Source organism: Melitaea cinxia, chromosome 15, assembly GCF_905220565.1.
Source record: "Melitaea cinxia chromosome 15, ilMelCinx1.1, whole genome shotgun sequence".
Taxonomy (NCBI): Eukaryota; Metazoa; Arthropoda; class Insecta; order Lepidoptera; family Nymphalidae; genus Melitaea; species Melitaea cinxia.
The window spans coordinates 15,786,929-15,809,124 of record NC_059408.1 but is presented as its reverse complement, the minus strand read 5'-3'; the positions used below and the strand labels follow the sequence as shown (position 1 = coordinate 15,809,124).

General features: G+C 34.9%; 1 protein-coding gene across 1 annotated transcript in view; it reads right to left on the bottom strand.

The window, feature by feature from the left end:
* Positions 1 to 22,196, bottom strand: part of LOC123660209 (A-kinase anchor protein 9-like) — a 50,871-nt gene that overhangs the window by 4,449 nt on the left and 24,226 nt on the right. The window contains exon 8 of the mRNA XM_045595309.1: positions 18,776 to 18,874. Within this exon, the coding sequence (XP_045451265.1) occupies positions 18,776 to 18,874 (99 nt within the window). The remainder of the gene's footprint in view (positions 1 to 18,775; positions 18,875 to 22,196) is intronic.

The following is a 22,196-nucleotide window of genomic DNA, read 5'->3' as shown; positions in this document are numbered from 1 at the left end:
TGCAACAATTAAGAATTTTCTTTGAAAGTTGAAAGATCAATGACACCTGTTTGATTTAAAATGTATATCATCTATTAGTCAAAAGTAAACAACGTCAAAGCGTTGGCGCTACGATCTCAGCCATGGATTGTACCTGTGGCGCTGGCGGTTGCGGGTTCGATCCCCGCACGTAACAAACATTATTTGTATTGGCCATACAGGTGTTTGCCGTGGTCTGGGTGTCGTGGGTAAACATATCCGCCAACCCGCATTGAAGCAGCGTGGTGGATTAAACTCTGATCCTTCTCCTACATGGGGAAAGAGGCCTATGCCCAGAAGTGGGATATTACAGGCTGAAGCGTAGCGTAAACAACGTCAAAACTTTATTTAAACCTCAAAGCTTTAAGTACATAAATAAATAATTCGAAAAACTAAGTCCATCTACTTAAACATTGATATACATTTTAATAAAAAATTTAATAATATAATGAAGGTTTTAACAAAAAAAGTACACGATCAGCCATGTAAAATTACGTTTGCTATAAAATATTTGTGTTCTTACAAGAAGTGGTACCTTATACCTATGTTTTGATTTAAACCATTTTAACATAAACAATATAAAATTACATAAATAATTTAAAAAAAAGTTTACTAGTAATATTTTAGTTTTACAAACGTCATATTGTCACTTCCGTTATATATTTTTCTTACGGTTTTAGTATCACGTTTTTTTTTCAGTTCGGTCGCCCAACCAAATGTCAAGCCTGCCGTAAGGAACTTTGTTTCAAAAATATAACTTAAATAAATTTGAATGTTTATTTAAAGCTTAATGTATCGTTTGAATATTTCTAACTTCAATAAATTTTATCTCTTTACATTATATGTATATCTCTTCACTTGTCGTTCTCATATATCTAATAAAAGGATATTATTTAAAATTTTTACTTATCCATATCATGTAAGTAAGCATTAAGTTCGTCTTTTTTACACGATTTCCTGTCAAGGGACTAATAGAAGATATATCTTAACGAAATAATTTCTACGTTAATTCAAACATTCGTAATTTTTTTAACCATTGTTATAAGTAAACTAAAATAACTGTTATAAGACACCAAGTATCCTGCACAAAATCTAGAGCAGCCCGACTGCGGGAGTACCTTGAACTTACAGAAGATCACAGCTAAATACTCGTATTACTGCTTTCAAGCAGTGTTGTGTTCCTGTGGTGAGCACGGTGACCAGAACTCCTGGAGGGATTGGGGTTAGGGTCGGCAATATGCTTGCTATGCTTCTGGGGTTGCAGACATCTATAAGCTTCGGTAATCGCTTACCATCAGATGTGCCGTACGCTTATTTGTCGACCTACTTGTATATTTATAAAAATAAAATCAAAATAAATTACTTGAGTATAAATTTAAAGTAATAAAAAACTCAAGTTCAATCCAAACCAACAACACCCAAACATCGGTCACGTGTCTCATTTATGGACATTCGAGATCGAGTCCGAACCAGTACAATCCCTCTTCCCTATCCCTATGCACAATCAATAAACACCCGAGGGGTACAGACTGAGCACATCGTACCGCTTCACAATTATACATAAGGGAGACGGGAGCGGTACGTGTGTCTAGAGTAACTCTTGTAATAGTTTGAATGGAATTCCCGCGAGAGTACTACAAAGATCTTTTTGTTTCTCCGAGAATAATAAAATACATTTTTATCGAGACGAGGCTGCGGGAGCGTCGACCGTTTAAAGGAAAGCTTGGGAAGTACCAACGGCTAAGTTTGTAATAATTTATATTCAACATTAGAATAAAATTTAAAATGCATTTACGAAAAGAAATCCAAAAAAACCTATCTTATGTAGTCCAAGACGCTCATCAAGGTAAAGGTCTTACACTCAGTGGCGTAGCGTTAGAGGTGTGCGGGGAAGGGCATGGCCCGGGGTCCCATTAAACATAATGAAAATCGTGATTGCAATTTGTGTTTTAAATTAATTCGGTAAAAAAAATATATATAAATTGGTAGGGGCGGCAATTTTCGGAGAGCCGCACGCAACGCCACTGCTTACTCTTCTAAAATTATAACATTAGATTAGACGAGTATATATTATAATGAAGATCCAATTGAGTTTATTTAAGCAAACGCAATAAAAGTTTTTTCACACACTCTCATTGAACAAAACACCAGCAAAGCACGCATGTGGTCGCAAACAGTCACAAATATTTTTAGACGCTGCACTAATCACAACACTGCTAATGAATAACGGTCAGTTTTCACTTAACGAGCACTTATCAAACACTTATCAATGTTTGTTTCATTGCTTATTGAACTATAATCAAACAATAAAACGGTACTCGAATTAGACCTCGTCTAGGCAGTAATAGTACGTAGTTTTATGCGCGGTTTCGTACGCGCGCACGCAGTGACGTCACGCGTACGTTAAACGTGCGACGCGAACAACGCTCGGAGCCAAACTAAGTTTTGTTTATAATATAGGAGTGAATCGAGTCGGTTTGATGCGGCGTTATCTTTTTATGATCGCGTACATTTTAGATGCGTTTAGAGAAATAATTTTTGATTGAATAAAACATCTGTGTACTGCTTATGGAAAGTAAAGAGATGTGAGATCATCATTCTCTTTATGGTTAAACGTTCGTGCTTGACATGTGTTTTTTATATCAAAGCATGACGGACAGTGTTTAAAAAACATGAAATCTATACGCGTTAATGACAAATAGTACTTAGTAGAATTTGTTCGACTGTTTAACAATAATTATAAAAACAAACTTAGGGCCGGTTCCACCAGTTGTGGATAGTGTTTATCCTGCACATAAGTTATGAATAGACTTTAACAGCTGGAGGTAGATTAGGCCATTAATTAGGACATGTTTCTATTTCATCAATAAACTACAGAATAAAGATTCCTTTTGCAAATAAAAAATAAGTTTTGTTAATCTATTAATTGTCAACTTTTTTTTTGTTTGGTATTTGCGAGATGACAGCAATCAATCTTCAATCCAAATACCAAACAAAGACTAAAGTTAAATCCTGTTTCAGGCGTAAAATCAGATCAGAAACTTAGTTACACAAATGGTCCGTTTTTCTTTGGCTTCAAAACCCTTGTGAAGGATATCATATCTTTACTGTATTTCTATTTTATAATAACATAACATATTTATCTTTTAGAAATCTAAAATATACTTTTACAAGAAACTTTTAAAACATTACGTTAGCTAAAAAACTGTTCCCACTCTTACATAATATTGTAACAGAATATCGGATGTTATATAAAGACGACCGTTAGTAATCAAAGTTAATTTACGTGAGGATGGATTAATGTTAATAAGGATATAGTTGGACGTTAAACGTAAACGGTCGCAGCTTTCGCCAGTACATGTTGCTAAGCCTGAATAATGAACCAACAACAATTGAGGTAGGGCAAAGCAGGGCATTTAACTGAGGTAGGGCACAGCGGGAATTTCCTGCTCAAAATATGGAGCAGCCCGACTGGCGTAGTACCTCGACCTTACAGAAGATCACAGCAAAATAATACCGTTTTCAAGCAGTATTGTGTTCCTGTTGGTGAGTAGGTGACTAGAGCTCCTGGGGGGATTGGGGATTGGGTCGGCAACGCACTTGCGATGCTTCTGGTGTTGCAGGTGTCTATAAGCTACGGTAATCGCTTACCATCAGGTGAGCCGTACGCTTGTTTGCCGACCTAGTGACATAAAAAAAAAATGGGAATAAATATTGGCCGAGGCCTATGTCCAGTAGTGGACTGCGAAATGCTTATGTGATGTGATGACAAAACACGCAAACATTTCGATGAAAAAAAAAAAACAGTCGAATTGAGAACCTCCTCTTTTTTTTTTGAAGAAGGTTAAATTACAGCCTAGTGCTATAGATCCAAATATCCATAATCAGTAAAATGTCCCCGATTGACTCACTCTACATGTGTATGAATAATTTATCCGACCTGATTTTAAAAACGAAAAGGAGATTTCGTTACAGTTTTTCACGTGAACGCTTCAAATTCCGAAAAATCAAAAACTTCAATCAGCGTCCGTGTTCTTTGTACGAATTTCTTCGTACTTCCAGTTTGATGGCAAAACATCCGGGCGCATTATAAAAAGACGGGTCGTATCCCATTTTACAGGGATACGGTATAACGAGGGAACTACGCGTTTACTGTCTGATTTATAGGGGATGGCGATGCACTTTGGTTATTTTTAATGAACTTTGGAATTTAGTTCTTATTATGTCCTTTGTTGTTTAAAGGCGTTTTGGTTTCGCACTTTAATGTCCTAATGGTATATTTAAATAAATATGAATCGCTATATGAGTTGCAAAACCCAAAACTCGAGAACAACTTGACCAGTTCAGCGATAATTATTATTATTTTTTTAATTTGTCTTAATATTTTTGTAGCAGTTTTTTAGGAGAAAAAAATTGGAAAATAGGACAAAAAATTTGGAAAACTTTAGAAAACGTACGGTTATTAAAGCTTCACGGTTCGTCTGTTTGACTGTCGTCTGATTTTTATGAAATTTTTTGTTCATATTGGTTAGGTCTGAAAATCGGCCAACATCTATTTTTCATACCCTAAGTTATAGTGGGGGGGGGGATAATGGTGTTAATAACATATATGGAAAAACAACGTTTACGGGGTTAACTTCCATCGCGCGTCTTCATACCTACAGCGAGCAAATCTTAAGTTCATACGATACTAACTAGATGCGAGCGCTTGTACATAAATGCGTGTGTGTGTGTCTACACATATTAAAACTTTCATATAAACATCGAACCCGCAAAAACCGTAACTCATCACGGGCTCAAAACAGACACTTGTCAGGAGTGTAGCGACTAATTATAACACACTGTCATCCTGCGTCAGGAGTAGCGATTCGCTACGACGCCGACGTCTGAATTGTGTTTCTAATTACTGAAGTGATTTTATGTATTCTTGACCTAAACTTTTGTTGCTTTTAATATAAATTAAATTGCATCAATCATTACAGCCTAAACAGTCCACTGCTGGACATAGGCCTCCACAAGTTTACGCCAAAAATAACGTGAAGTCATGTGTTTTGCCCATAGTCACCACGCTGGGCAGGCGGGTTGGTGACCGCAGTACTGACTTTGTCGCACCGAAAACGCTGCTGCCCGTCTTCTGCCTGTGTATTTCAAAGCCAGCAGTTGGATGGTTATTTATTTATTTATTCAGAAAACCAACAGCTTCTTATATACTATTCATATCATAAAGCATATTACAAAAAATCAAGCCAATAACAGGTTTCCCTAAAGTTAACAAATTGTGGAGATATCGTTGACAAAAAAGAAAACAACAGTCACAATCAGTACATTCTGATACACAAAAAAATGCTTATAAGAGATGCAGTTAACTTACACTTACAATATACATATATAAATACATAGTAAAAGAGGCATATATAGAGAGAGCTACACATCATACATATACAGATACATAATATATACTTATAGTTTATACATTGTTACGGTGACTCAGATAGTATTTTTATTATATTGGTTTTAAATATCCTTTTAGACTTTGTGAAGATGTCGACGTTTTTAAATAATGTGTTATACGTATGAGGGAGTCTCAGTAACAGCGAGTTTTTTAAATAATTCGAAAAATGTTGAGGAACTTCTAACATAGATGTATTACGGGTACGATATTTAGGAACTCGGAAACCTATTTTAGATACTAGGTGTGGGCAATCAAGCTTACTATTTATTATGTCATAGAGCAGACCCATATCCAAAAGAATACGTCTCTGCTCCAACGAAAGCATTTCATGTTCCGCGCAACCATCTTCATAACTCTCACAAAATTTACGACACCGAAAGTTTAAATGTTTTATGAATTTTTTTTGTATATGTTCTAGGCGGTTAAGATAAATGCGGTATTGAGGTGACCATATAGGGCTAGCATACTCTAAAATGCTCCGTACATAAGCAAAATAAACACACTTAATAGCTGATATATTTGTAAACGGTTTACACACGCGAAGAACAAATCCCAGGTTTTTATATGCTTTCACTACTATATTTTCTATATGATCTGATAGTATCATTTTTTGATCAAAGTAGACCCCCAAATCTCTCAAACTTTGTTTCCTGTTAATTTGTTCGCCATTAAAATGATAGCTATATAGAATAGGCTTTTGTTTCCGCGTAAATGAGATGCATTCACACTTGCCAGCATTGACTGTTATATTATTATCTTTATAAAAGTTATATAAATTATTAAGGTCGCATTGCAACGATAAACAATCCTGTATGGTATTAATTACATAAAAAATCTTTTTGTCATCAGCGTACATAAGATAGTTACAATGCTTCAAACTTGAACCAATATCAAACAAATATGCATTGTAGAATAGTGGTCCTAAATGTGAGCCCTGCGGAACACCTGTTGGAATTTTGACGTAATTTGAGCGATATCCAGCCATGACTACCGCCTGAGAACGATTAGTCAAATATGACTTTACCCACCGAAGTAAGTCCCCGTGGATACCCAAAATTTGTAATTTATGTAACAGGATCACGTGATCCACACGATCAAAAGCCTTCTCAAAATCAGTGTAGATCACGTCAACCTGTCCCCCCCTGTCCATTTTTTCTAAAACAAAGCTTGAAAAACATGCTAAATTAGTAGTAGTGGAACGTCCTACCATAAAACCATGCTGCTCTAAGGGAATCGATTGAGACAGCGTACCATAGATAGAATTATACACGATTTTTTCGAGTAATTTTGCTGCAGTATTCAGAATCGAAATTCCTCTGTAGTTTTTAATATCCATACGCGATCCCTTTTTATGTACAGGTACTATATGAGCGCATTTCCATACGTTTGGGACAATACCCTCACGAAGAGAACGATTAAAAAGTATAGTTAACGGGAGAGCTAGTGATTTAGCACATCGTGACCAAAATACCGCAGGCAAGCCATCACTGCCAGCTCCCTTATTTATGTTTAAAGATTTTAGCATTTTTTTAGTAGTAATTAATGATGTTTGAGCACGAGAGACAATGTTATTAATACATAAGGGGTTCTCAGATGGGAGTAGATAGTTTTTAGAAGGCTTACCAAATACATTCTGAAAAAACCTACTAAATGCGTTACATATGTCCTGACCAGCCGTATATTCTACACCTTCCAAATTAAAATTCTTAGGATAAGCTGAACCACCCCTCGTAGCTTTTACAAAAGTCCAAAACGTTTTAGGATTATTTTTAATGTTAATTTCGCAATTCGACGTAAAGTTCTTAAAGCAATCTTTTTGTACGCGCCGTTCTCTTGATCTTAATAAAGAAAATTCATCGTAATCCAACCTATTTCCATATTTTTTCCACCGTGAATGAGCTTTTGTCTTGTCTTTAATTATACGTATTAATGCAGGCGAATACCATTTGGGATAGCAGCGATTACCAGACTTACGACTATATGGTACATACAAATCCACAGACCTATTAATAATTTTGTACATGACTTCAGTCGCTTCATCAATAGTACCTGTACTTAAGAGAGCGTGCCAGTCATGTTGTAGCAAGTATTTATTAATATCTTCATAATTCGCTTTTTTAAAGTTACGTATTAACGTAGGAGCTTCTCGTAAAGGAATAATATTTACGTCTAAAACGGTAAAACTAAATGAAGGGTGTGCACAGTCCTCTTTAAGGAGTGGCATCGATTCTGGTTTAACAATTACGGGTAGATTTGAAAAAACGAGATCTAATGTATTCCCAGCGTGATTTTTAAGAAAGTTATATTGTTTAAATCCATAATAGCTTAAGTTTTGCACTAGTTCTAAGCCCGCCTCCTGGACTTCAGTTGCACCCTTTTTTAATAATGAATAACTATTAGCATTCCACGACAGGCAAGGCAAATTAAAATCGCCTGCTAGTATATAATTATCATTAGGACAACGCTCAATTGATGTTCTAAATATATTTGTAAATATTTTTAAATTTAATGAGATTTCACGCAAATCAGGGGGAACGTAAACAGCGCAAAAATGTAAGTCAAATTTAGAGGCGCAAGTACGGGACGGCACAGTAACCCATAATATTTCTTTTATTATTAAATTAAATTGCATATCAATCATAAAGATTAAATGATTACTATACTTATGACAAAACTGTATCAAGTGAAAATCTGTACACTGGAGACATTTTCAAAACTATTATATGCCTAACAATAACGACGCGTTAGCGCAACGGTCACAGCACTGGTATGTTGTCTGTTGCGCTGGCGTTTGTGGGTTCGATCCACGCACATGAAAAAAATTTGAATTATGGAATATATCCGCCAACCCGCTTTACATGAGAAAAGAGGCCTATGCCCAGGAGTAGGATATTACCTGAAGCGTAAGCATGAGTGAATCAATCGAATCAATCAACTTTATAATCGATATTGTAACCAATTTTGTTTTTTTTTTTGTCTGGCTGTCTGTCTATATCTTGTCTGCGTATCACGCTAAAACTACTAAATTAATCTGAATGAAATTTAGCATAATTTGAGTCCATACTATAACTAGGACAACATATACTCTTTATTCCAAAATTCAATACGTTTCCTTAGCAGAGGGTATAAAATAAAAGTGTGTAATCACAATCGAACCAACAGGTCACTCATAAAGACGATCTTTTATAGAGCACGCTGTCTTCAAACTATTGTATAATAGAATATTAAATAGATTTAGCGGTTAATATATAAATTTCCCCATGTAAATTCAATGGCTGTCGACCGTCCCTTGTTTATGATTATGACAAAGGGCGCACACGTGCTCCTTGCGTCACGTGAGATTCTCCGCCAGTCACTCCGGCGAGTGCTTCTGACATCCTGTGCCTCTCGTAATAGAAACACGTTTTTGCATATTTTATACTTTAATATTATGGATATAATCGATACACTTTTCGTGGTATAACAACTGACACTATTTTAATTACCTTAACATGAATGAGTTCTGATACAATCAAATAAGTTGGAACGTGACTTTTAAGCTTGATTATAATTGAGTATATAGATTAAGCTATGCTTAATTTCGTCAAAAGGGTTCATAAAAATAAACGAAATTCTTTAGTTAAACAATAACGGTCTTATTCATAAAAAGTTATGGAACACTTAAAGTGTTCTATAAGCTCGCTATAAGAACATTGGCAAAAAATTGTATTCATAACAGCATTATAACACTAAACAGTTCTATAAACCTATCACAAAGTTATAGAGGGCAGGACCCTACTATAACAGTACTATAAGATGCAAGATGGCCGAACTCACAACAGCTGATTAATAAGAAATTGGCGTTTGACACACAAATTGTTTGTCAATGTTATTTTGTAAAGTTGTTTGTTGTAATAAATAAATAACTTTAAAAATTGCATTATTAAAAATGCAAGCTTTACACAGCTTAGATGTTATTGAAGCTATTGAACTTGAAAATAGCACGCGTCGAAGAAAAGTGTACAAAAGCAGGAGTGATCCGTTTTCTTTGAACGACGAAGACTTTCGGAAGCGTTATCGCTTTAAGAAATCTACTGCGACTTACATAATTGACTTAGTACGTGATGATCTCAACTTAGATAGAAGAGGTTCTGGTACATCACCTGAAATCCAAGTTTTAACGGCAATAAGATGTTGGGGTCGTCGAGAGGTAAGTTTTTACAATCTGAACAATATATTATGTTACAAAATCATAAACGAAATTATTGTAGGTACGACATGAACCTTGTGTAAATCCTATATCGTTATTACAGGTTCAAGAAGATGCTGGAGACCACCATGGATTGTCGCAAGCAACCACCAGTCGGATTTGTACCCGCGTTGCACGTGCACTTGCACGACACTCAGCTTCTTTTATTAAAATGCCCAGTACTTTTGCTGAAGAAGAGCGTATGATGGGAGAATTTTATAGAATTCGAAGTTTCCCAACTGTAATTGGTTGTATTGACTGTACTCATATCAAAATCCGCAAATGTGGAGGTGATGCAGCCCAATATTATATAAATAGAAAAGGATTTTATTCACTCAATGTTCAGGTATTTTCTCATCCTATTACTTTTTTATAGAACACTATAATATTTTCCTATCAAATTGTAATGTTTTGTTTATCACAGGTAACTTGTGATGCACATCTCCGCATCCGAGATATTGTTGCCAGATGGAGAGGTAGCACTCATGATTCCCGAATTTTTAATGAATCATCACTCAAAGAGCGTTTTGAGACAGGGTCATTTAGAGGACGACTTTTAGGTGACTCTGGATACAAATTAGAACCTTATCTGTTCACTCCCATTCTAAGGCCTCGGAACCGAAGTGAGGAAAAATATAATGAAGCACATATTGCTACAAGAAATACTGTAGAACGTTGCTTTGGAGTCTGGAAGCAACGTTTTCAATGCCTTCTATTTGGCATGACCTGCAAGCTACAAAATGTGAAGACCACAATAGTTGCTTTAGCTGTGCTTCACAATATTGCAGTGGAACATGGCGATGTGCAGTTAGAGAGTGGGGTTGAATATAACAGAGAAGTGTCTAGAGAAGTTCCAAGGAGTAATGCTAGTGCTAATGCTGCATTACAAACTTTTATTAGGAGACATTTTAGTGAATAGTTAATAATAAAAAATACTGTACAATGCAATCAATTTATTTATTTTTATAATATTCTAATTTGCTTTTTATTAATTGTTCTTTTAATAGTAAATTTTTTAATTTTTGTTTTTCGACTGCCATCTGCGCCTCGTGGAGTTCCTTTCTACAGACAATTTCATTTTCTGCTATTTGTAGTGCTGCACTTGAACTGCCCTTGTTGATCTAAAATAAGAAATGTTAAATTATATCAAAATAACAATGTATGTATCATAAATAATAATTGATTCTACTATATTGTTCACTAACATCAGTTTATTAAATTCATTTTTAGTTTATATATTGTTATAATTGATTATTCAGATTACATGTTTATACTAAATCTTGATTTAAGTGCCACAAACAGATATAAATATTATTTACTATAGGTATTATTATTTACTATAGGTATGTATCAGGATAAAAAAAAATAATAAAGAAAAATAATATACCAGTTTATGTTTTAATTTATAATTCGGACTCTTTACTTTTTTCTTTGTTGGTGTGGTGGTGATCTGTTGTATGTCTAGTTGTTTAGAGGTACTTGCTGGTGTCACCTGAAAGAATATTTTTAAAATTATTTAGGTACTTGCAGTTTAATGCACGCAATAGGATGCAAATGAAGTATAAAAACGTGTCATATTTACCAATAAGGTACTTGTTGGTGTGTTGTGTATGGTCTTCGTAGATGTGCCTGGTTGCGACATCTAAAATAATCAAGTTAAAATTATTTATTTTGCATTACATTACAATGTAACATAATTGGTAACAGAATTTGGCTACAACTTATTGCCAACTGTATAATACACATACCATGTCTATTTCTGGTTCAGGATTCTCACATAGAAGTGGTGATTTAGGGACTAGAATTGGTTGTTCCATTTTATTGTCAGTTAATAGCTGAAACAAGAATTAATATAGTTATATACATATTTCTTTACAGCAGATGAAATACTTATTGAACAAGTATATGTATCTTTGATGTACCTGGTTATCCGAATCAAACTCATTTGAGTCTATAGTAAACTCATGAGGGAGCCACACTGCTATGTCATCACCAGTTGGTGGGTCAGTAGCAGGTGGTGGACCACCCCCAGTTTGGAATGTTTGTTTCCGTTCCAGGCACTTCTTTTTTTTCTCACACATTTTTATTATGCCCCACTGAGCTTTTATTTGTTGCAGTGTTCTCGGAGTGCGGGCCATATTGTTAAAACTAAAACACGATATGCTGAGTAATAAACTACTTACACAAAAATCTTATTAAATTATTCAAAATATTTCGAATATGGTACCTAGTACGTAAATTATTCCAAGCCGCCACCTTTTTCGCGTTCGTGTTTGCGTCTGTATTTTTGTTTTCGATGATTGTAACCCTCTCCCTTATTAATTCTTTCAATATCATCTAATAAATAGAAGCATAAGCAAGCGTTAGTTTAAAAGGTATTATAAAAATGTTGACTTACTTTAGTCCAATTTTAGGTGTATCACTACAAACCTTATCTTCCTCCAACCAATTTTCACTTCTCTGCCTTTTAACAACCTTCAATTGAGATTCCATTTTCACATAAACTACACGTTTTTAAAACTTCTACTTCGAGAATAAAATCAAGACAAATTGCACGACGACCGTTGGTTTGAATGAAACCACTTGACATTCCGTAGATAAAATATGCCAAAATATGCTTTTAAGCCGTAATATTGACTATGATCAGACGTATTTGGTCAATCGATACATGATCGATACACATTATCTGTGGTCGATTCAGTAAGTTCGTCAAGTTTTTTTTGCGAACTTCACAGTAATGGCAACATTTTTGCTTATAGACGCTTATTAGTTAAAGACGGTTTATATAACTGTTATGAATAGACAATTTTATCGAACGTTTTATAAGCTTATCGAGCATTTTAACTAATGAACGTTATAATCGTTCTATAAGCTTTTTTTATGAATAAGACCGTAATAATCTATCTAATATATAAAATTCTCGTGTCACAGTTTTCGTTGCCATACTCCTCCGAAACGGCTTGACCGATTTTGATGAAATTTTTTGTGCTTATCCGGTATCTATGAGAATCGGCCAACATCTATTTTTCATCCCCCTAAATGTTAGGGGTAGTCCACCCCTAAATTTTTTTTTATATTTTAGACAAAATTTTTAATTTCTATTTTTTTATGATACAACATTAAAAAATACATACAACCCTAAATTTTCACCCTTCTACCACCAACCCCTATTTTAAAATTGCTTTTAGCGGCAAGACAACGTTTGCCGGGTCAGCTAGTACATATAATAAAATAGTAGGAAAGTCAAAACTGTACATTGAATATTTTTTTAAAGAATACTTGGGGTGTGATCTACAATCGACACCGAAGCTAAAAATATAGTTTTTTGAATTTTTGTCTGATTGTCTGTATGTATGTCTGAGATAAACTCAAAAAGTACTGCATGGATTTACTTCAAATTTGGCCCGAACATAATTAAGAAGTCGGATCAACATATAGGCTACAAATTATCACGCTATCACCTACGTGAACGAGCAGTGAACCTTTATTTCTTCAACACATTCTGTAACAACGTGTAATTAACGACGCATATTTGAATGTTGTTATTATGTTAATAACCATGCTATAAGCTAGCTTCACACTATATAAATAAAGACATTCTGTAGTATATTTAGTATCAGCATTGCACCCGTGCGAAGCCGGGGCGGGTCGCTAGTATAGTTATATATTAGTTAGTAATATAATAATATTAAACAATAATAATAGTTAACAATGTTTTAGTTTTTATCGGGAAATTATTTCAAAAATAGTTTTTTGATGACGTGCATTTCATCATCAACGTTTTTGCTATAAACTTTCCATTAGGAATTTCCTCTCAAAAAGTAAAACGAGGAAATGCAACGCGTGCAACGTAACATGTAAACACCGTTAGACAGTGCGCTGTAAAACAGACCAAATTAATTCGGCATTCGCGTTTTATAGATAAAAACAGACGCATTGTTCCGTCTCAGTATAAAATATTGTAATAAACTTGCAATTGCATAAATCTTTTAACGCGTAGATGTAATTTTCTTTTATTATCATTACAATGATTTATACAATAATATCTGTATTTCTCGATAGATTATCGAGCAGGAAACACGTCAAGTTTTCAGCAAGACCTTCAAATGCATGTACCATATTTTGCGTAATGGTTTCATAGTCAAAGGTTACTATAGCATGCGAGAACACTCTCCACTGCAGTTTGACTGATAAAAACTCCATGTTACCAATTTTTATGTAAACAAACGAGACCAAACGCTTAAGGTGAACTCCGAGTGACTTTGAACAGACATACTAAACCCAAGACATACCAGAAACGAATATTTGTATTACATAGCTACTCGTTTGAGGCAGGAGTCCAAGAGACAAGAACAGAGTGCCTAGTGCGAGTTTTATTCACAGAAACATGAGAGAAACGCGTTTATACGTGAAGATTATTTTGCATGGGAATTTAAACACTGCAGCCTAGACGATAAAGAATAGTATACGATACAATCGATACAGAGTCATCTATCGACAAACGCAAGAACTAGGTTGAAATGCCGAATTTCACATACAAAATGAAGTTAAAATTTACGCCCGTTATTGCGAGACGGATGAAACAATACTCGCACTAGGCACTCAATCCATCGGATATAAGTTTTTAAGATTTCACGTTCACTATCAACATTTTTACTCTTCCGGGGCTTACCATAATTAGGGTTACTATCGCCGAAATATCGGCAAGTCCCTTAAAAAGTGTAGTCCGCCTAATAATAAGAGGTTACTTACGAACGCTTAGAACATCAGCAGCATCGCAAACGTGTCTGTAAAGTTGGTTTACCGATGATAGTTTAACGTGACAACGTCGTAACAAACATCTCGGACGCATAGTCCAATCGAGTGGAAGAGAAGAGATAGATGCGGCGCAAGCGTACAATGAGCGTAACGGGACAATAGGCGTAAATAATATAACTACAATGAGTCATCCTTTTTCGTGCATTCAGCCGGCGTTCATCGATTCATTAGACGTTGTCACGTCAACAATTATTTTTGTATTATTACCGAGGAAGATTATAGGTAATTCTTATTTCTCAAAATAACGCTTGAGCAACTACGGTACACAGCCAGTATATCATAAAATATGACTACATAATCTAACCTATATTTCTAATAGGTAACGTTACAAAACACGCCGGTTTCCTGACGGTCTACTAAAAGCACTACTTAGACGCACTCCAGCCTACGTTAGCCGGAGCGTAAAATATCAATTAGTAGGTCATGCGCACGTAATAGAAGATTAGTAGTACAGTCAGAGCCGATATTTGTAGCTTTATAATAAATATTAATTCTTGAATATTGTTTTTGTTGTATTTAAACACAAAAATCCAATGTGTATGATGACGATTCTAAAGTGCTTTCAAAGCCTAGTTTAATAAGGGAAATTTGCTTTTGAATATGCCTAAAGATGTCGTTAATATTTTTAAAATATTATTAAACATATTTTTTAGTTACGATTTTTAAATTCGTGTTTTTATTTCGTGAACGACAAAGTCGTATCTACATAACGTAGGTACGTAGAAAACAAATTAGAAAAAGAAACAAAAAAGAAATTCCGTTAAGTTTTTACCATTATTTATTTATTATTATATTAAAAAATAAATAAAATAAAAAATAAATTGCTATTGGCACTATTTATTATTATTATGTCTATCACACACACGGTCGTTATAATATGATAGACAACTCAATATTCAACTTCTAGGTAGCAACTGAGTGTTTAGCTACTTGTGATTAGACAAAATGTCTAATGTAAAATTGTTATAGAATAAGATAGAATAGAATAAACTAAACGTAAATCATAAATAAAAATCTACGCACAACTGTACCGAAATCAAACGAATTTAAAATTATATCATTATCTGGAGTGGCTCGGGCGTGGATCCCTTCATGTGGGTAAACATATGGTTACAGGGCTCGGGATCATATATACATACGTATGTTTTAATTTATTCCGACACCAGTTACAAAATCATTAAATATTTCTTCTTACTATTTTTATATCATCACATGTACTTACTATTTTTATATCATCACAGGAAACTTTTTTAAAAATTTTTAGATTGAAGAATAATAAATAATAATAATAATAAACGCTTCACACTCAACGGCCCCCAGTAGGAGTTTCTCCTGTGTCGGGGGTCCAGAAACACACACAATACACAAGCACAAACGCCCAGACCACGACAAACATCTATATGACCAATACAAATGTCTATCGTGAGCGGGGATCGTACACGCCAGAGACAGCACAACGTGCGATGATCGCTGCACGAACGCGTCAAAAATAAAAATAAAAAGATAGAAAAAGGGCATTTGTGGTTAACATATAATAAGATTCATTTATTTAATGAGATTGATTAAAACTTCAAGTTTTAGAAATCCTCAAGAAACAAACTATAATCCCCGAAAACCTCTTGAAAGTAAAATCTTTGTTTGTCTTCAGTTAAAACAAAAAAAAAGGGAATATTGCTATACCGCATACTGATGGCCACCCAATGCGTTTTAGTGTTAGGAACACGTCGGTTTAATCCCCGATAATAGAGTTATTAGTGCTAGATACGACATCCAATATATTTCTTACAAAACACTAGGCAGTTACTAAACAATGGCAGACAAATTTCGTATTAATCTATACATCTATACATATAAATAAAACTGAAATGTCTGTTGGTGATTTCAAAGTAACTGTGTTTTTTAAGTGCCTACAATTATTTATTTACACGACAGTAAACGCAAACAAACGATTTTCAAATTTTAAAATCTTTCTGTCTGTCAGTACTAAAAAGATTTTTATTGTACTTTCACTGGAAGATAGATGAGGTCGTGGAGTAAAATATAGGCTTTTTCCCCAAAATCTCCGAGCAATCGATTAAATCTACGTGCTCGAGTACCAACCGCCCAGATAAATATGAAATAACCAAATATTTTCCTATTAAAAACGACAATTTTTATGAACAAAAACAATTAAAATCCCCAAAAAAATAAACAAAGAAGGTCACATAGCAACATATACTTTTTACCATACATAAAAAAAAATCATAAAGATATTATAAGTATACAGATAGAATGTGCCACGCAAACGAAGTCACGGTTACAGCTAGACATGTACAAAGGTGACAAACAATGGTTAAGCAGATACCGAAGCCTATGGACGCCTGCAATACCAAGAGCATTGCAAGCGCGTTGCTGATACTACCCTCGATCCTCCTTAGATGCTCTGGCTACCTCACTAATTGCAGGAACACACCTTTTCCCTGTCTGGCTGCTTTAAATTTCGACTAGTACCAAATTTGAACTAAAATAAATCTGGTATAAGACAGACAATGCCTTAATATGATGACTAGCCCGTTGGTGCAGTACGCAGTTTGTAGTGACCCCGCTTTCTGCTCCGGGGGTTGTGAGTTCGATTCCCACCCTGAGTCTGGGTATAATATATATTTATTTATATATGAAGTATTTATATGTATATTTATCGAAAAAAAAAAAAATTATGTAGCTATACCAGTCGGATGTTACCTATTTACACAAGCATTAAGTAGCTTACTTTAGGAACAGACGACCGTGTGTGTTTGTTGTAGATATTTATTAATAAAAATAAATTTATTTATTTATATTAAAAGCAGCCTCATATTCCTAATTTACTACTAGATGCGAGTTCTAGTGGTCGCTTCATCGCTTGCACCGGGCGCAGTGGCGCGACATTTGATTAGAAGTCCCGTAGTAAACACATGCCGGCTTATAATTAGACGCAACGCGAGTGAGTTCACTGACCAGCGCGTTGCGTCTACGTTGCACGTACAATGAAAAATTTGCGAAAACTTATTACTATAGTAGCTTTAGTATAGGGAATTGATAATTTAGTATAATCTGATTATTTGCTACTGTCCAATATCATTTTTCTAAATAAATAGATGACGCCGCGTTGGCGTAACGGTTACAGCCATGGATTGTATCTACCTGTTGCGCTGGCGGTTGCGGGTTCGATCCCCGCACATGAAAAACATTTGTATTGGCCATACAGGTGTTTGCTGTGGTCTGGGTGTTTGAAAAAAAAAATTGTAGTTAGTAATTGAGTAGAAGTAGGTCATAAAGGGTCTATTCCACCCATCTTCCACCTCCTGCTGTTTAATAAAATTAAATAAACGCTTCACACTCGACGGCCTCCAGTAGGATTTTCTCCTGTGTCGGGGTCCGGAAACACACACTAAACACAGGGACAAACGTCCAGACTAGCCTGCCGTGAGCGGGGATCGAACTCGCGACCGCCAGCGCCTACTCTATTCGTAACTTATGTGCAGGCTAACAACTTTATTCAGAACTGGTGAAACAGGCCCCAAGTCTGAAATAACTTTTTCAAAGACCAACAAAATCTATAAAAAAAAAAATTAGTCGCATCAGACGCCACCTACATTTACAATTTACTCATGTTAGGGGAATGCGAGGGTGGCGCTATTTATATTGACGCCATGGATTTATCACGGGCGACTATAGTAACGATGAATTGAGTCGTTAAACGAATCGACTCGGTTTTATTGGTTCAGACGCGATCTGATTGATGGCGATCGGTAAATTGGATTTGAGTCGGATTTGTGACGGGATAAAATGTTGAATGTAAGGTAGTTAAGATATTTAATAACTATGATCATTATGAGAGGAGTCAGTGTTGTATATTGTATCCGCAAACTTATGGATTATGCTCCAATTTTTCTCCTACACGGAGAAAGCGGCCTTTGCCCAGCAGTGTGATGTTACAGATTGAATTAAAGGCTAGGCTTTAGATTAAGAACTGTCATTTTAAAGCTAGATAGGTTAGGGCTATTTTTATTTTTTTTTGAAACGAAATTATGCCGATAAAAGGTCAAATTTTGAGCTTAGATAATTCGACGGTTCTTAATCTAAAGCCTTAGCGAATTAAATCGTGTTTATTAGTTTTTATAATAAAATATTATATATATATATATATATATATATATAGCATATTAGGTATTGGTCGTAGTACGAGTGTTACGTTCTTTAAATCTCATTAAGTTATAAATAACAGATAAATAACTGACCTCATTATCCGCAGGTCTGTCAGCGTGGATGCGCTCCCGCAGCGCCACGAACTCCAGCGGCCAGCTCGACAGCTCCGCGTCGGGGTCCGACAGCAACACCTGGACGATGATTCTTAAGTAAATATACTAAACCTTTTTACGTATACATAATATATGTACATAATTACTTTATTACGATTTGATTACATTTGTTCTTATAACAATTCCATTACTATACGGTGTTTTATTATGAATTCGACACCAATTTTGCGACCTTTTTTTACACATATACACAGAGCGTAAACTTGTATTCGTTGGCACCTGGAATTAAATGAACTTGAAGAAACATACTTAGTTTTAACACAAATGAGTTTCGTTAAATTAGTATAATAATAAAATTTTGTCCAAAAGGTCCAAAAATTAAACACTAACGATTCATAACAATTCTTAGCTTTGTACAAGTACGAAAACCAAACATCATGATCATATGTAACTTTATGGTTTTATTTATATATGCAAAAACGAATTTCTATTTCCCTTAATCGCGCTGTAACTTTATCGACTTACGGATTTCATTCATCTTCAACGTTCACTATTACTTTAATCTACCAATTTGCAAAGGTTCTGACGAAATGAACAAATAAGACTTTTTTTTAATATATAGACTAGCGCTTGACTGCGATCTCACCTGATCGTAAGTGAAGATGCAGCCTAAGATAGTGCGCGCTTGCCTTGAAGATGCCTATTCACTCTTGATTTGAAGATACCCAAGTTATAATTATTTGGAAAAACGGAAGCCGGAAGGGCATTCCAAATTTTTGCGGTGCGTATTAGTGCGGTAGTTAGTGCGAATGCTAAGGAAAGTAAATCGAAAACTTTCAGAAAACGTAACTTATACTTAAGAGTGTACGCTACCTCAAATTGCTTATTTTTCACTCGGCAGGATGTCCATATCTTCCAAACTACAGAATATTTAAGTTTGAAATTTATGTATGGTAAAGTTCAGGACATAAACTATCTTTAATATGTTTCGAAAACACGATTCCATAAAATTTTCTCGATACAAAAAAATCGCAAAGTTACCTCTATTTTTGTATTAAAACCTTATTAATATCTTAGTAAATATAGAAGTTATGGACTTGAGATTATGCATGGTAATTAAAATAAGTATGAAGAACATTTTATATGTTGCGTTTTTAAAAAAATAACTATTGGTAATGTTTGTGAGGAGAAAATACATATAATTCGCGCGATGAACAACCAAGCGCTCTCAATTCTCATGTGTTTTTAGTATGGGTGAAATCTGAACTCGAGCTGAGGTAGTGTAGCCCCTTAACGGATATGATAACTCTTAAATCAACGCTCCTCTCAACTACTAATATAATAATACCTCAATAATTAGCTGAGCTTAAAAGGCTAAAAATTTTATTTATAATAGAAAAAAAAAATCTTCACTTTGTAGAGGACGTGTAAACAAACAATATTCGGTCAATTAGCTTTGGTTACTTTGATATCCATTTTGATAATCTTTAAGCACAGATGAAAGAGCATTCATAGTTTTGTATAAAGATTAAAAGTGGTCGCAGTATAAGAATGGATTTACATCAACCAGTCATTTAAGCAATACGATAATATGATCCTTAGATGTTTTGAAAGATCACTTTACATTTATAATAAATTTTATAAGAATTATCTAATATATAAAATTCTCGTGTCGCGGTGTTTGAAGTTAAACGCCTCCGAAACGGATTGACCGATTCTCATGTAATTTTGTGCATATTGGGTAGGTCTGAAAATCGAACAACATCTTTTTTTCATCCCCCTAAATGTTAAGTCTCCCCTATTTTTTTTTTTTAATTTTAAGATAAATTATTTATTTTTTATTTTATTATGATTCGGTGTTGAAAAATACATACAACCCTAAATCTTCACCCTTCTACCACCAACCCCTATTTTCAAATAGCGTTTAGCGGTAAGACAACGTTTGCCGAGTCCGTTTGTTATTAATATATAGAGATCTCTTACTACATATCTATATATTAGCGACCTTAGTCCTTCCATACGTTTTTTTTTACAGGATAAGTAATCACCAACATATCAGATACTAAAACCTTCTCCGAAACACGCTGCATCTTATGATATAAGTATTATTCCTATCGGTTCAGTAGTTTTCGCAGTATAACTAAACAAAAACACCGGCACTCCATTTATTAGTATAGAAGATTAGCTGTAACGCTTAGTGGGTAGTGATCATCATTATCATCATTACAGCTATACAGTCCACTGCTGGACATAGGCCTCCACAAGTTTACGCCAAAAATAACTTCAACTCATGTGTTTTGCCCATAGTCACCACGCTGGGCAGGCGGGTTGGTGACCGCAGTACTGGCTTTGTCGCACCGAAGACGCTGCTGCCCGTCTTCGGCCTGTGTATTTCAAAGCCAGCATAGGGTAGTGATGTATGCTTCAAATTATCTCAATGCATTGAACGACGTTAAGTTAACATATCTATGTTAACTACAATAATATATGTATGTTCGACAAGTAGCTACGCGCAATAACGTAAGAAATAAAATATAACCAAAAAATAAAAGGAAAAATAATTTACGGGCGATTTGAAGTCGAGTATGGGGTAAGTGATTTTAAGATTGAAAACGGTTTATCACGATTTCCGGCAAAATACTAGTCGTATCGAAAAAAGTTTAGCAGCAAAGTTGTAGGTAATAAAAAGAATTACAACTTTTTTGAGTTTGTACTTTTTCCACAAAAAAATTTAATCAAAATTTATGCGAAAAATTAATAGGTTCTTATTTATTTTTTTTTATCTCAAAAATTATCAACCCTGGTGACCGTAGGATGCGTGTTGCACGGAACACGTCTTTCGCGTCTCTGTCACACAAACTAAAGATGCAGTTTTACTTATACCTACGCACACATAGTACTTCGTCACAACTTGCTAACTTGAGTTGAACGTAACCTGTCATAGCTGAGATATTTTGAACAACTTTTAATATATCTAAAATACCTTACATATTTAAATAAATGCTAGCTTTATAGTATATAACTATATAATTTGACATAAGAAAATAATAAGATTGTCTCAAGTAAATACAGTATACCACTTAAGTATTTTTTTTATACAACTAGGTCGGCAAACAAGCGTACGGCTCACCTCGTGGTAAGCGATTACCGTAGCTTATAGACGCCTGTGACACTAGAAACATCGCAAACGCGTTGAGAACCTACCCCTAATCCCCCCCAGGAGCTCTGGTCACCTTACTCACCATATGAACACGACACTGCTTTAAAGCAGTATTATTTAGCTGTGATCTTCTGTAAGGTCGAGATACGACGTCCCACAGTCGGGTTGCTCCAGATTTCGAGCAGGATAATTCCCGCTGTGCCGTCCTCAGTAAAAAGCTGAACGAAACATTATATTTAA